Source organism: Homalodisca vitripennis, unplaced genomic scaffold (genome assembly GCF_021130785.1).
Source record: "Homalodisca vitripennis isolate AUS2020 unplaced genomic scaffold, UT_GWSS_2.1 ScUCBcl_1376;HRSCAF=4923, whole genome shotgun sequence".
NCBI classification, from domain to species: Eukaryota; Metazoa; Arthropoda; class Insecta; order Hemiptera; family Cicadellidae; genus Homalodisca; species Homalodisca vitripennis.
The window spans coordinates 98736-115232 of record NW_025777534.1 but is presented as its reverse complement, the minus strand read 5'-3'; the positions used below and the strand labels follow the sequence as shown (position 1 = coordinate 115232).

General features: G+C 34.1%; 1 protein-coding gene across 1 annotated transcript in view; it reads left to right on the top strand.

Moving 5' to 3' along the window:
• Positions 1-7245: 7245 nt before the first annotated feature.
• Positions 7246-16497, top strand: part of LOC124371428 (nipped-B-like protein A) — a 106191-nt gene continuing 96939 nt past the window's right edge. Inside the window, exons 1-2 of the mRNA XM_046829759.1 lie at positions 7246-8263; positions 12952-13169. Coding sequence (XP_046685715.1) covers positions 7246-8263; positions 12952-13169 — 1236 coding nt within the window. The remainder of the gene's footprint in view (positions 8264-12951; positions 13170-16497) is intronic.

The following is a 16497-nucleotide window of genomic DNA, read 5'->3' as shown; positions in this document are numbered from 1 at the left end:
GAAAATAGGTGGTAGCGATGAATCATCACCGATTTTTCTCATATATTGCTAGCGACGAAATTTGCTAGACTACTCCAGCTTTGTGACATTTCCCATACAGCAGATGGGAATCCCTCGGTGTAAGAGTTAAATACAGTATGACATTTGGTTTGAAAATGGACTGGAGAATCAGAAATTGCTGATCGTGAAAACAGGGAATAACCGGGAATTTGAAAACAGGTTTTGAGTGGCCACCCTGGGTAAGCTTCTGATTATGACTTGTCAGAATTATAGATGTGTCTATTTAATCAAGTTTAAACAAAATAAATGTTGAACTTAAAAAGTTTTACCTCAAACAGATCTATATTTATCAGGAACAAAGATTATTTATCTTATTCCTAAAATTACTTACTTACTTACTCCCAGGGCCATTTATATCGGAGGTGATATTTAGCCGCACCAACAAAAAACTCCTCCATCTTGAACGGTCCTCCGCATCCCTCCTCTGAAGCGCCCCACCTTCTCCATATCAGCCTTCACCTGGTTCCACCATCTCACTTTCGGTCTCCCACGGGGTCGTCTTCCTTCTGGGTTACCGTACATTACCCTCCTCAGTTTGCATTTCTCTTCTCTTCTCAAAACATGGCCTGCCCAACGGAGTCTTCTGCACTTTATTTCTCCTATTACATCCGTACTATTGTAGAGCTCCCTGATTTCTCTATTATGTTTTCTTCTCCATACCCCTTGTTCATATGATGGCCCATAAATTTTACGTAAAATTCTATTCTCGAAAACTAGAAGCTTTTTCTCATCCTTCTTATTTAGCCTCCACGTTTCGGATCCGTACAAAAAGCACTGGACATATAATTGTTTTGTATATTCTAGTTTTAGTTTTGTGAGAGAGAGATTTGGTTTGAAAGTATCCTATTGCATGCATATGCACATCTATTTGCTGAGTTGATCCTATTTTGTATCTCTGGTTCATCTGTGTTTTTATTTGATATTGTGACCCCAAGGTACTTAAAGTTCTCCACTTGTTCGAAAACATGCCCATCAATTTGTAGGGTCCTCCTCTTTGATTTTGATTCCTTCTAAAGTGCATATATTTAGTTTTTGCATCATTCGTCTTCAACCCCACTTTCTCTGCCTCACTCATAAATAGTCCAGTTAGTGACCTCAAATCATCTACATTTTCTGCAAATATGACAACATCATCTGCAAAAGCCAGGATGTTTAGTTTAGCTCCAACTTCCACCCCTAAATCCCTCTCTGCTACACTCTGAAGTGCTTCTTCCATGGCAAGAAAATTAGTGGTTTTAAATATATTTAAATTGTATAGTTTCGTTTTTGAAGTTTTTGGTATGTGTTTTTAAATTCTTTTTGGTTTAAAAGTTGTTTTAAATAGAAATGTAGAATAGTTTTTAAGTACCAATGTAAAAATACTGTGTGTGGTAATGATGAATAAACATATCTATCGATTTCAAAGAGATAACTTTTGTTAGTATCTAAAGACTTGCTAGAAATGAACATTTTGATATAGCACACTGAAATTTAATTGTTTAAGCATATACCGTAGTTTTTAAATCCTCTGATCCGCATTGAACAGCTGACAACATTGTCTCAAAAAGAATTATTGATATGTGATGTTGTATTGAATGAGTTGGACAGATTTGCTTCATTTTTGAAGGCTGTCCTTCAGGACATGTCCTCTCCAATGTCTCTTTAGAGCATGGAAACGGTTTTATCCATGTAGTGATGTATATAGATATTTCGAATTGCACTGAAGTATGTGGTGTGTACAGGAGGGAAGTAAGCAGGAACATAAGTTAGCTCTGGAGAAGATGACATATGCTGTAGATGCCTCTCTCTCAGTTCTCCACATACTTACATCCCCTGGCATGCAACAAGACAGTTTACCAAGAGGATGTTATAGACAACATAATTTTGTTCACCAAATTCCAGCTTGCCAACACCATTTTCCCGGTTTATGACTCAACTTACAGGAATTGTGAAGATAAAGGTAAAATATAGTCCAACATATTGTTATTATTTTAGCCTGATTAGAGCTTGATCGAACTTATGTTTGATACTTTGTGATTGTGGACATGTCTGCTGGTCCAAGGCAGTAATCTCAGAGCAATTTTGTTTTTGATTTATATAAATAATATATCTAAGTAGAATAATTTTGGAAAGTTTATTTGCTGATGATACACTTTTTTGGAAGGGAAGACTTGACCAGAAGTACGAGAAAAAGCTTTACACTATCTCATAATGATAAAAGTAATAGTTATATTAAAGTACTCTTTCTTTAAATATTCCATAAACTAAATTTACACCTATTTTCTATAAGAATAAGAATAAGAATTCGTTTATTGTCATAGAGCTTACACGAGCATCGGACACAAGTCATGTATAAAATATAAAAATTAGCATAAGTCCAGACAAGGAAAATTCAGTACCCCAAAAAAACATGAAGTTGCCAAAACAGTCACGACACAATTTAAATTATTTTAAAATATAAATAAATAAATAACAAATTAAAACAGGTATGTAACAAATAAACAAATAACAACAACAAGTAAAACACAGCCTCAGAAATTACAACAACAGAATTATATAACATTGATAAATTTTTTAATATAGTTTGTATAAATAAAAAACCATGACATTAACATTTAAAATCTAATCATTAAACTAAATAGGTTATGTCTAGAAACTAACAGTTCTACAGTCAAAAAATTCTTTCAATGAATAAAATGGATTGACTAAAAGCCAGGAATACAATTTTTGTTTAAATTCATTAAAACTATATTTCAAGATAAGTGGTCTTAAAAAGTTGTATACTTTCAAAGCAATAACTGTGTGACTATTAATAGTTTTGTTTAGTCTATAAAATTCTATGGATACACTTTCTTTATTTCTGGTGTTATACATATGTCTGTCACTGTATGTCTTCAGAGGTTCAGGATGTTTGAGTATGTAGAGCACAATATCAAATATATATAAGTTAAATATTGTTTGAATTTTATTTGCAATAAAAATTGGTTTACAGTGAGCTAATGGTTGACAACGTGCAATAATTCTAATGGCTTTTTTTTTGTATAGTAAAAATTTCTGATATCCTACTGCAGTTTCCCCATAAAATAAGGCCATATCTGAGCACTGATTGAAAGAAAGCAAAATATGCCGTTCTGAGGTAATCAGTGTGCACACAACACGTGAGACGTCTTAAGAGATAAACAATCCTGGAGAGCTTAGCTGATAGGTGATCAATGTGGGGTCCCCATGTTAAATGATCATCCACACAAACACCCAACAACTTCACATGATCCAACAATTCAATATCAGAATAAATATTGTAATTTACTTGTCTGAGGCTAAAAAACTATATGCTGTGTCTTGTTTTCATTCAACAAAAATCCATTGGAGTTAAACCACAATGGTGCTTGTTGAATGGATTCCATTGAAATTTGTTTCAATTCATTCAGATCATTACTACTACTTAAAATGGTTGTGTAGTCTGCATATAATATAGTTTTACCAACTCCATACTCAATCAAGAGCTCTCCTGACCACCTTCCCTCGGCAAATACTTTCTGTCTACGATTACTTAAGTATGATTCAAAAAAACTAACAACATTCTCACTTAACCCTTTGAGTGCCACGGGTATTTTCCGAAGGCATATGCATAAAGTGCCACGCTGTTTTTAGCATATTTGTAAGCTTTTGGGAAAAAAGCTGTTGTAAAATAACTACCAAACAGATTTCCATCATTTTGTTGTTGTTTTTTTTCTTATTAAATGCAGAATATGATAAATATCATTACAAATAAAATTTGATTTATAAAAATATAAAAATTTCAGTATTTATAAAAAAAGATTTTACTTTTGTATAAAAAGTTAAGTTTCGACCTAATTTGTGTGTATACGGTATTTTTAAGATTTTTTTTCTTTATACCATGATAAAGGCCATATGATTCTAAATAAAACCCATGTGTAATATCTTATTCTAGAATTTAAAAACATGGCATTATATGTATTAACAATATGCTGCCCGGTACTGACATTTTATAAACTGTACTTCATTTGTCAGAGTTTAGAAATTACTTAGTAATGATGTAGTTTTCCCAATAAATCTAATAAAACATTAATACAACACAAATAAATATGATTAGTACATTTAGAAACAAATACTTGCTAACATATTTACATAAAAGTTTACATTTACTAAATAATAACCCTAATAATATTTACACTGAAAATTCACGTTTTTCGCTTGAACACAACTCAAATCATACATTACTTTTGTAAAGAAATACAGTAAAATGCTGTATAAGTTACTATTTTATTTTGTATTTACTCAAATGCTTGATTATCGGCACATAAACAACAAGAAAGGCCGTTACGCTACACGGTACTCGTCTGCTACGTCGCGTGACTGGAAGACAGAATCATCACACTAATACTTCGATATTATCACAGCCCACTATTTTTGGACAAGTTTTCCTTATCAGAGATCAAAATAAACTTCATTATACATTCCTTCTTCCATAATGAATCGAAAAATACTTGATGAGTCATACTTCCTATCTCCAAATCGTCTCCAAATCGACACACGAATGACCTGACATTTTCGAATAATGAAACGTTTGTTCTTATAGTTTTTTATTTAATTGATTGTCGTAATAACTTGTACATTCCAAAATAGGTTAAATAAAGTAAGTTGTTTTTAATACTGTAATTTATTTTGTCCCCGATAAGGAAAACTCGTCCAAAAATAGTGGCTTCTTGATAAGTACCCAAACAACATAAGTTTCACAGATAAAATAGTAGAGAAACAATATAAAACTCGTATTTATTGATAGTTTAGAACCTATTGAATACAGCCGTCTGATTATTTGGCCAAAATAATCTTGTACTATATAAAATATTATCGAAATACGAAACGTCAAAATTGGCAACGCTGGCACTTTATGCACTTTTCGTACCGTCAAAATTAGCGACGCTGTGGCACTCAAAGGGTTAAACCATAATATTTCAATTTCATAAGGATGTCATTGCGATTTACACAATCAAACGCCCTGCTCAAGTCACAGAGAGTGGCCTGAGCAAAGTCTTTGTTTTCAAAAGCATTTAGCACAAATTTAACAAGGCTGTCTATTGCATCAAAGGTGCTTTTTCCTGACCTAAAGCCAAATTGTGACATACTCAAGAAGCCATTACTTTCCAAAAAAATGCTAATTTGATCGTATACCAAGATTTCAAATAATTTTGATAGTATTGGTATAACAGATACTGGGCGGTAACTATTTGGCTCGTTCTTGGGCCCCTTCTTATAAATAGGACAAATACGAGCTATTTTAAGTTTATTTGGGAAAACTCCCTCAAGTAGGCAGAGGTTCAAACAGTATGAAAAAGGTTCGGCTAAAGTTGTTATCACCTGTTTTATAAGAAAATTTTACATATCATATATATCACAGCTATTGGAGTTACTCAGACGCTTGGCAGCATTTATTATGTCATTGGGAGATATATGTTTTCCAAGTAAATGAGAAAGATGGAATTAAATGTTTCCGAACAAGATCTTGAGTGCTCGTAGCATGTTTTGACATATTTATTTTTTGTTTAATATTTTTCACGGAATTTATAAAGAAATCATTAAAGTCATCAGGAGGTATACCACTTGTTACTTTACTACCATTTTCTATGTTATTATTTATTATTCTCCATGCTGCCTTACACTTATTATTACTGGACTCTATAAGTTCAGAATTGTACAACATTTTGGCATCTACTATTGCTTGTCTATATTCTCTTTGTAAGGTCTTAACCTTTCCAGCGTTATTGACGCGGATCCGCGGAGGGCCACTACAAGCTCAAAACGTTATTGCCGTGGATCCGCGTTTTTGCATTCTTTATTTTCTTACTGCTATGTTAGTTGAATGTTTTGCTGCTAGATGGTTCTAGTAGTCATGCGACATACAGACGGGTTGCCCTGCCTCGAATTCTGTTAAAAATGGGAGTGGCAGTTGCTTCTAATTGGCCAAACACTGTCTAGCGGGCGTGGCCCCGCGCCTTTCACAAAGTCATTGACGGGAGCTCCCGTCAAGGCATCTAGCCAGTTGTTAGTGAGAAGCGTCCGGTACACGCATATGTATTTCGGTTATCGCTAATTTTCTGTTGTGTCTTATTCTTTTTAAAGTAAATTATTCATATTAAATACAACAGTTTCCAGTATTTATTTAGTGTTTTTTACCATTATTCGTGTGAATGGCGAATCCAGACGATTCGGAATTTGAAGATTTGGTAATTCTGAGCAATTACTTGGTCAACCCCTAACTTTGTAATATTTTACTACGGTCAAAAGGATGTTATCACAAAGCAAGAAACATAATTCAAGCCCTGCAAAGCTGTCCTACAGGTTGCCGAGCGATAAGAAGGTTCAAAGTCCACGCGATAACAGTGGCTTGCGGGAGACGCGCGGAATGTCAGTTGTAACAGCCCGCCACCAAATAAACACTCTTTGTCTACTTTTGTATTTTTCTAATTTCATTGGATTGTAATATAGTATACGTTATCTATAAAACTGTGTTTCATTCCCATACTTACTGAATAAATTATAAAAATGTTAGTGACAACTACACTGCTATTCTACGATATTCTCAAAAGTTAAAAATTATCCTAGGTAATCTAAAAAAGGCTAAACAAATTTTATTTACCGTTAAATAACTCTATTTTGACATACAGAAACGAAAATAAATTTAACTTTACACATTGGAAATTTAAAAAAATTGTAACTTTATCAAAGATCAGGTCTAATTTTTTCATGACGCTTAAAGGGTTAATATGTTGCTGAAGCTCATTGCTGGTAGTATCTCCATTCAGTGACTTTAAAAAGAAAAGTCTATCCCTCATGGAAGATAATTCATTGTTGAACCACTTATTTTTTATTTGTGCATAATTTTTTCTAAACTTAACTACACACCTCAAAACAATTAAAGGATCACTTTTATTGCGCCTTGTAAAACAAGTATTAATAACAGAAGAATGTTTGAACTTTGCACACTGATAAAGGAACCTCTCGGTAGCAAAGATAAATAATTCTTGTTTATTTCTGACTAATTCAGTAAAAGATAAGAGCGATTATTTCGATATCATGTCCAAACAAGAATGAGATAAGGAAAGGTTCAGGCTCAGTTTTGTCAGAAGTTGATCTCGTTCAGTCTGGATTAGACTTCTATAGTTAGGCCTGTGTGTTTTTATTGTTATGGCGGGTGTTAGACGGTTTTTGTCTGAGAGTGATGTCAGTAGAGCTGTTACTTTGATAGAAGTGGGAGTTTCCCAACGAGAAGTGGGTAGGCGCTTAGGTGTGAGTCAATCAGTAATTTCAAGATTATGGAACCGACATCAGGAGCTAGGAACTCTTCAAAGACGCCCAGGACAAGGCCGCTCGAGATCTACCACGCACATAGAAGATCGATTTTTACGAGTTAATGCACTTCGTAATCGATTTTTAACTGCTAGAGAACTTCAAAACGACCTAAGCCAGGCGACTGGAAATCGTGTGTCGGATCAGACTGTTAGAAATCGACTCCGGGAAGCTGGATTGAGATCTAGGAGACCTGCCCGAGTGCCGAGATTGACTGTGCGTCATAAGAGAGCCAGATTGCAGTTTGCAAGAGACCATAGGCGTTGGCAGCTGAGACAGTGGCGTAAGGTAATGTTCTCAGACGAGTCAAAATTTACAATTTTTGGTAATGACGGCCGCGTTCGAGTGTGGAGAAGAGGAAATGAACGGTTTATTAACTGTTGCCTAGCTCCCAGAGTTCCGTTTGGCGGGGGCTCAGTATTAGTGTGGGGTGGCATAACAATGGACGGTCGTACAGACCTTGTCATAATCCGAAACGGTACTTTGACAGCCCAGCGTTATGTGGACGAGGTGTTAGACGTTCATATTCGTCCGAGAGCAGAGCAAGCAGGTCAAAATTTTTTATTTATGCAAGACGGAGCTCGACCACATGCAGCAAGATTGGTCCGTGAGTACCTGGGCGAACACAACATACCACTGCTGGAGTGGCCAGCCTGCAGTCCGGACCTAAACCCGATTGAGCACGTCTGGGACCAACTAGGACGAAGTATCCGGGGCCGCCAAAACCAACCCAGGACTTTGGATGAGCTGGAAATGGCATTACGAGAAGAATGGGAGCGGTTACCTCAAGATAGCCTCAGACGACTCATCAGAACCATGCCACAGCGTGTTCTTGCGGTTATATCAGCTAGAGGTGGCAATACAAGGTATTGAAAGTGAGATTCAAAAGACCAGACCATTTCTTATTACATTTGTACTTTATTAAGAGAGTTGTTTTCGTTTTAATTTTGCGGTTTTAAACTTTGTTTACTGTTCTAGCCTAAAATAAAATATCATATAAAAAAAACATATACGATGTATTTTACTTTCAACACCGACTTTGAAATAAAAAAAAAAATTATTAGAAAATTTCGAACCGTTAACCGAGTGCATTCTGTTAAAAAAGTGATCCTTTAATTGTTTTGAGGAGTGTATTTTAATTTTTTGTAGAAATTTGATATTATTAACTAAAATAGAAAATATTACTTCAAATACTAACTCTGCATTGTATTTACCTGAAATACAATGAGAGATCAGGTTCAGCCAATTGTATGAAGCTAATCGAACGGCTAATTCATTGATTGCAGTTTTTGGAAAAGAGATTGTTTTATAGTTGGAGTCAAATTTAACAGCTACAGTGTCCTCATATTTGTCATAAATTTTATTTGTCAGATTAATTAAAATTGCATCATGGTCTGAGAAAATAAAAGGAACTACATTACATGACAAAACATATTTTCTATGACAGTTAACAAAAACATTATCTAAGCAGTTATGACCTTGTGTAGAGTTGTTGTTCAAGTGATAAAAATTATGTTGTCGAAGGATGTTGAGCATACTTTTGACAGATTTTTTATTTGTATTTACATCAAAATTAACCCTTTTAAACCCCGGCCATTAAATCAAGTGATGTGCCAGAAATCCCATGCCATTTTCAGACAAAATGTAAGGGTTTTGTAAAAAATTCATAACTCAGTTATTTTTTAAGATATTTAGGTAATTCTTTTTTTGTTTTACTTCTTTATACATGTAGCTTACAGAAATATACAAATAAAATTATTATTTTGAAAGTAATTTTTTTTAAATGCATATACATTTATAAAAAATAAATAAAAATGAAAAAATTTCAAGTTTGATCATGGAAACCATATAGATAAAAAATATTTGACACAAAAATACCCATTTAATTTATGATATATTTAATCCTTAATAAAAGGAAACAAAAATTATAGGCCTACCTTATTTACAAATTGAGTAACATCAATTTTTGTAAAGCCGTGTAAATTTTTCTTTTTGCCATTTCTGGGCAAGGCAATGTAACAAGAACTTTGAAATTCACAGTACTTAAAATAAACATAAAACCAAAGTTATTTCTGACAAAATAACTAAAACTGTTCATAATATAAATTTTAAAAAAGTTTTAAAACAATATTTACATCACTACGAAATGTAAATTTTCAAGATATCCATCACTCAGATCGTCGTCACTAATCGCATCCACACCATTTGCAACTAGGTTACTAATTATTGTATTTTCACTTACGGGAGACTTTGAACGATGTCTTTTACTCATTTTGAAATAAAACAAATAATAAACTAAACTTTAACTGCCGTACTTTATACTGCTTTAACCTAAAACTGTGAAGAAAACGGAATATTCACAACCACGTGATATAAAGCTGTCTGCAACAAGCGTGACCAGTCAGTCGAGACGAACTGCAGTTGCTCAGTCACAGACTGACAAAATACGAAGTCAAACCATTACAAACTAATATATTTCGATGCAAAATATTTTTGTGCACAAGTCTGTGAAATTTCAAAGCATTTGGTGAAATAGGTGGCCAGTAAAGTAATAAAAAGTGCACGTCCGCACTATACGGACGTCGGGAGTTGACACCATTTTTACGACGTCCGTATAGTACGGACGTCGGGGTTAAAAGGGTTAATATTTATGTCCCCACCGACTATGACAGTATAGTTTGGCCACTTAGATGTATAAGAAAGCAAATTTTCCAGGGTTTCAAGAAAAATATTGTAATCGCCTGCTGTGGAGTGGTATAAAGATATTATTAAAACTTTCAATTCATCTATAAAAACTGCACAACATTCAAAATGAAATTCTATGCAGAAACCATTCACATCACATGGTCTTGACTGAACTTGATCATTTACAAAGATCAGGCAACCACCTCTACTATGAGAATTCCGGCAATAGGCTGAGATGCAACTAAATCCACTTGGGAAAGATGATGGCAATTCAGCAGGGTTAAGACAATGCTCTGATAAACAAATGAAAATTAAATTTGAAACATTAGTTAAAGAGGTCTCTAACAGTAATGTTTTGTTTCTGAGCCCTTGAACATTCAAAAACATACCAAAATAATTGTTAATATGGTTATTATGATTCTTATTTGCTTCATATGATAGACTATTGCTATTAACTAAGGCTTTACTAAATAAGGCCATATCTGAGCACTGATTGAAAGAAAGCAAGCAAAATATGCCGTTTCCTTTAATGTCTACAGATGTAATGTTTTTCGAGATTCTTGTCACACGATACTTTCACTTTTTTGCTTTTTAAGTTAGGTTTCATAACAGAGTGTTAAAAATAATGAAAGCAAAATATAAGTAAAATTACAGATCTTACTTAGCTGTAGCGTTTCTGTGTGAAGGGGTAGGGGAAGCGATCAAGTTGAAGGTGGGGGGGGGGGTTGGAAATGGCATGGCACCAGAGTAGATTGTGCTGGGCCTGAAAAAGAAACATTAGTGATGAGGTGCTTTACCTGAAAGAGAAGTAGTCCATTTTAAAGTAGCTGGGTTCGGAAGACATGTAAAGTTGAAAAAGCAGACAAATTGATTGTAATGGCTTTGATATTGTTTGTTTTGCTCTTTAGCTTATTTACAAGGAGAAATCTTGAAATTTTAAATAAATATATTGTGTAGTATTTATTTGATTTTCTTTCTCTAAATTAACTTAAGTATAATGCTCATTAACAACTTATCCATTTGTTTTCCTGTCAAACTATGAAGTGGTAGAACAAATAAATGATTTACACCAATCAAAGGTGTAAACTGGTTGGCAGTTCAGATTTATATTTCTGAATTACCTGCTCTATTTCCTGTAAATTTTTGTAAGTATAAACAAAAACTATATAAACTGTGAATAATTATGTAATATAACTTTAGTATCTACATTTTTACTATAGAAAATAATCAAATGAGTTTAATTATCTCACATGCAAGTAAATAATTCAAAATATACATCATAGATTCACTGTAAAAATAAAAACTGTTCTTGAGAGTAGAGAATTAAAAATCAGTGAGGTATAAATGCAGTATTTACATTGTTGTAACTATAAATATAGAGCCTTTTTAAACAAAATTAGATGGGTAACTAGTATATGGATTTTTCCATGAAATGGATAAAATTATTATTTATCTATTCAACAGGTTTTATCATCAGATGGTACGTGACAAGGTGGTTTTAGATAGGTAGATATGACACCTTGTGTCATATAATAGGCTTTACTGAGGTTTTATGCAAAATTTCAATCTATAGCTCATATTGTTCTTGTGATATTCTATAGTCAGATTGACAGACATACAGAAAATTAGTTTTTACATCCTCCGGTGTACAAAAAAAGAAATTTTGTAAGCCTACTAAATATGATAGACTAAAATAATGCTTAGCCAAATTCCATGGTTGGACATGTACCATTATAGAATCCTTTCTTGTCTATGTAGAAATTAACTTAGTGCAAAATTTAATGTCTACAGATGTAATGTTTTTCGAGATTCTTGTCACACGATACTTTCACTTTTTTGCTTTTTAAGTTAGGTTTCATAACAGAGTGTTAAAAATAATGAAAGCTCTGGTGAGCTAGAGAGGGTATTACAATGCAAGAGTGTACTAATCAAACATTGTCATGGAATTTTAACATTGACTTTCCATTCTATTATTTATTCTTCTAATATAAAAATAAAACTCACATTTCAAAACACACGCTCTTGTTTACAAATGTATTTATTCTTCTGTTTTCTTGTTGCCATCATGATATAATTACAATGTAAAAGTATTCGCTAATGTTCAGCTAAATCCCATGGAGTTACATACATACACCATCCAACTCAGTGTTGCTAATATATAAATGAAGCTTAACCCATCCCACACTGTAGATGGATATATTAGAATTGCAGACTGACCAAAACATCAAATACAGTTATATCCGATATTATAGATTGTCTCTTAGAGAGTTTTCACAAAAGGCCTTCAAAACGCCTGGTGCAGCTCCATGCTTATCGCAGTTGCCAAAGAAGTATTTATAAATGAACTTCGCTCTGCGGCAAGGAGAGGCGAGTGCCCTTTGTCTAGCTCTTACCACCTGCTTGTCAGTTTTGCATCTTCTACAGAGCCATAACCGAACTTATCCGTGGCGTGTATTACTGCTTTCTCGGTTGTCAAGAGCGTGCAAGGAAGTACGTGTCTACTGCATATCTCGTTATTATTCTTCACTGTGTTGTGATTAGTTTGAAATATTTATCTCGTTTTATAGTAGATAAACTTTTCAGTTTAATTATATTTGACTTTGAAATAAAAATTCATTTAAAATAAACAGTTTTGTAAATAGTTCTTTTTTATTTTTATCTATAAATACGCTAATTTTAAGTCAAATGCCCTGTTTTATACTTTTTTTGCTTTTCCCTCAACCATATTTTGTAGTTTTTAATAGTTTTTACTGCTGCTATTACACTGCTTAAAAAACAGTATAGTTTGTTGATAATGTGATGTTCTGTACAACTATGTGTTCTGAAACTTGCCACTAATTTGAGTTTGACATTTTACAGGTGGAAGTAAAAGTACCAAGAAAATAGGAATCTCCAAGAAGAGCATATCAGAACTGTACAAGAAGTTAACAGAAGTTGTCTCAATGTTGGCACAACTGTTGTTAGTCCAACCTCTCACAGACACAACTGTGCTGCTCTTATCCTCTATCGCTGTGTCACCATTCTTTGTGGAAGGCATCAGTGAACTACAACTATCTGCTCTGAGGCTTGCCACTAATGTAAGAGTTTTAACTGTACAGAATAGTTTGATTTTTTTTTGTTTTACTGGGAAAAAAAAATCAACATGGGTGTTGATCCTACTATATCCTTGACATTCTACCGGATGCCAAGAAGCATTGAACTTTTAAACTAACAACAATCTGTTAAATCAGAATTTCTGGGTCTATTAGTTGATAAAACTTTAAGTTTGAACCAAGATGTGCAATCTGTTATGAACAAAATACATATCATCTGAACTAGCCTTCAAACAAATGTCAAAAATATGCAATCAAGGCACTTTAAAACAAATTTATTTTGCATTAATACATATTCAAATTAGTTATGAAATTATTTCTATGGTGCAACTTCAAAAAACCTTGACCTGATGCTGAAAATACAAAAATGAAATTAGGGCAATATTAAACTTATAGTGAAAAGAAACCATTATACACCTATTTTCTGAGCTAAAAATATTAACAATTTACAGTCAGTATATATTTGAAACAGTAACATACACAACATATTATATGAAAGCCAATCCCATAGCTTATGATTATATTATCAGGATAAGTTAGTCCTTGAGGACCATATTTTGGAATTATATAAAAAAGCGGTACTTTGGGATTATACCGACCACACCCAGACATGAATCGTTATTTAACATTTTGCTTCTACTGATTACTAGATTAGCGTAGAAGACTATTTCGTCAGTATAAAACAGGAATTGTCTTATCGCAAACCCCTCCACATCCTCAGACAGAGGTCAAAGTCGAGCGTCTAGTAGATAACGTGATTGCAGAGCCTCGCCGCCCGTTCAGCTGGTGCATCGCTTTGTTGTACTTTCGTGTTTTACCTCTATATTTCTCCAAACACAAAAATTTAACAAAAACAAACATTTACCAAACTAAACTCTTTATTAAAAAAAACACTCAAAACTTGTTTTTATTCTTGATCACATTCCGCCACCCAAAATGCGAGTGCCTCCGGCCATCAGCGCGGGCTTCGACAGCACCTTCGGTGCTGCCCCGCGCTGATGTCGACGAAAGAAAAACATCCCTCGAGATAGTACCTATCAGTAAAATATCAAATTCTAGAGGGGCTAATCAGAAATATAAATTGAATTGAAATGGAAAGGCAATTTGCGGCCTGCCGTAATCAGGATTCTCGAGAAAGATAAGATAACAGCGACAACAATACCGATCACAATACCTGGAAATGCTTGTAAGTTTGTAATTTTGTAATTGAAGAGTTGTTTTTTCGTTCTATCATGTTTGTTTCTATAAATTTCTATTTTTGTGTTCTTCATACTGGTGTGGTCGGTATAATCCCAAAGTACCAAAAAAGCAACCTATGGGCTCAGAGTTATTGTATTTCATAGTCCCAAAAATTAGAAACATAGAAGAAAAACCTCTTGTCAAATGAAATCTTAAAAATCCTTTTTATTCATTTGAGGAGTTTTTTGAGAGTTAGAGTAAAATTCCATGATTGTCAAGGCTTATTGCATTTTATTTGTTGACTGAATTTGATTGTTTATTCTTTAACCCTCTCCCGCTCGTATTGTTTCCAGGCGCTCACGGTGCTTCTAACCTCAATTAATTCGCTCTGCCGGTCGCGCTCGGTCAAAATTCGTGGCGCATCAACTTACACACGTTCTGTCATTGTAATTAACTATAATTATATATATTAATTATTTTACTATATATCGGTTCAATGAAGTTGATTGTACGAGACCAGGGAGGGGGCACACGGACAGCTGGGCGCCGGTGGCGCGGGGTTGTTTGCTGCGCAGTTACTTGGTGAAGGTCATTGTCTGGCTCGCCGTCACTGCCACTGTGATCACTCCGAACTACATCCTCAATGCCACCAACCACTTCACAAAGCTCTGGTACATCACTACACTCACTTGAATCGTCGCAATCACTACTAATAACGAGATCGATTTCACTGTCACGAAGTGTTCGACTACAACCCGCCATTGTTTCCGCACAACTAATATAAATAGCAAAATAATGGAATAAATCTAGTGTAAATGTAAAGTAAATGGTCTCCCGATAGCAAACAACCCGTAGTAGTACAAAATATTGCTACGCGAGAGCAGCACTTATCGGATCTAGTGGGTAAAGCAGTGCGTGCCGATCTGTGCCGTTTAAGCTGCAGTGGCTATGTGGTGGCCGTGCCGATTCATGCCTTGCGAGCGGGAGAGGGTTAAACTGTTTGAATTTAGAATAAGTTTTTTATATTGTACTAGTTTAATACTGTACACTGTTACTATTCAATCTGTATTTTTCCATGTGTATACAGTGATGAATAAAAATATCTGAATTTGAATTAACTAAACTATCCCAATCAGGTATTAAAATTTCCAATAAACCTCATCACTTGACTTAATCCTTTGACTATTAACCCCAAAACTAATTCGGGAGCACACTACGTGCCGTCCACAGTAATCCTGATAGCTGTGTATGAAGTGGTTTGGCTTTAAACTATTTTCAGTTTTGTTATAAACTCTTGCCTAAATACGTATACGATTAAGTGGAATAGATAAAAACACTTTCTAGTAGTCTTCGTCCTTCCCACTACATCGCAGTTACTTTTTTTTTAATTACTAAGCCCAATTTACTGCCATATGTCAATAATTAGTTGTTCCAAGTAATCAGCTGATTCTATTTCTGTTCGTGAAAAATTCAGAATACATGTTGTAACCTCATTTTTACATTACCAGTTATATTTTTACGATGTGACAATATTTTATTTTTATCCATTATTATTGTAAATATAATAACGTTTTGTGTAGTAAGAATGATTTCTGTATGAATATACAAAAAGACTACACACATGTTAAATTGAGTGTTTTTAATAACGCCTCTCTTGCATTAAATCCAAATAACCTAAATAATCCAAATCTAAAATTAAAAAGTACTCACTTTGTAGGGCACTCTTACAAAAAAAACAAACAAACAAAAAACAACACCAGTCAAAGGGTTAAGCAACTTATTACATACCCTGAAGCAACAATAGTCACATACTTAGCACATTGCGCATTTATGAGAAGGATAAAAAAACTACGTACATTTTCAAGTATTATACCAAAGGAAATCTTCGTTTTGCGAGAATGAAATCTACATCTCTGAAAAGAGGAGCTCTTTCTGAACATGTAATGTTTTGTTACAAGTCTACACGTTTTCTTTGGATGTATAAAAAATTGGTTGGTCAGCAACTGCTTGTGTATTTCTCTATATTGGCAAACGACTCATATAAGAGGTGGTATCAGAAAGTTCCACCATTTTTTTCTTGTAGAACTATACAAGCTGGTGCGCTAGTAGCCTCTGTCGAAATAGCTGCTGAGTC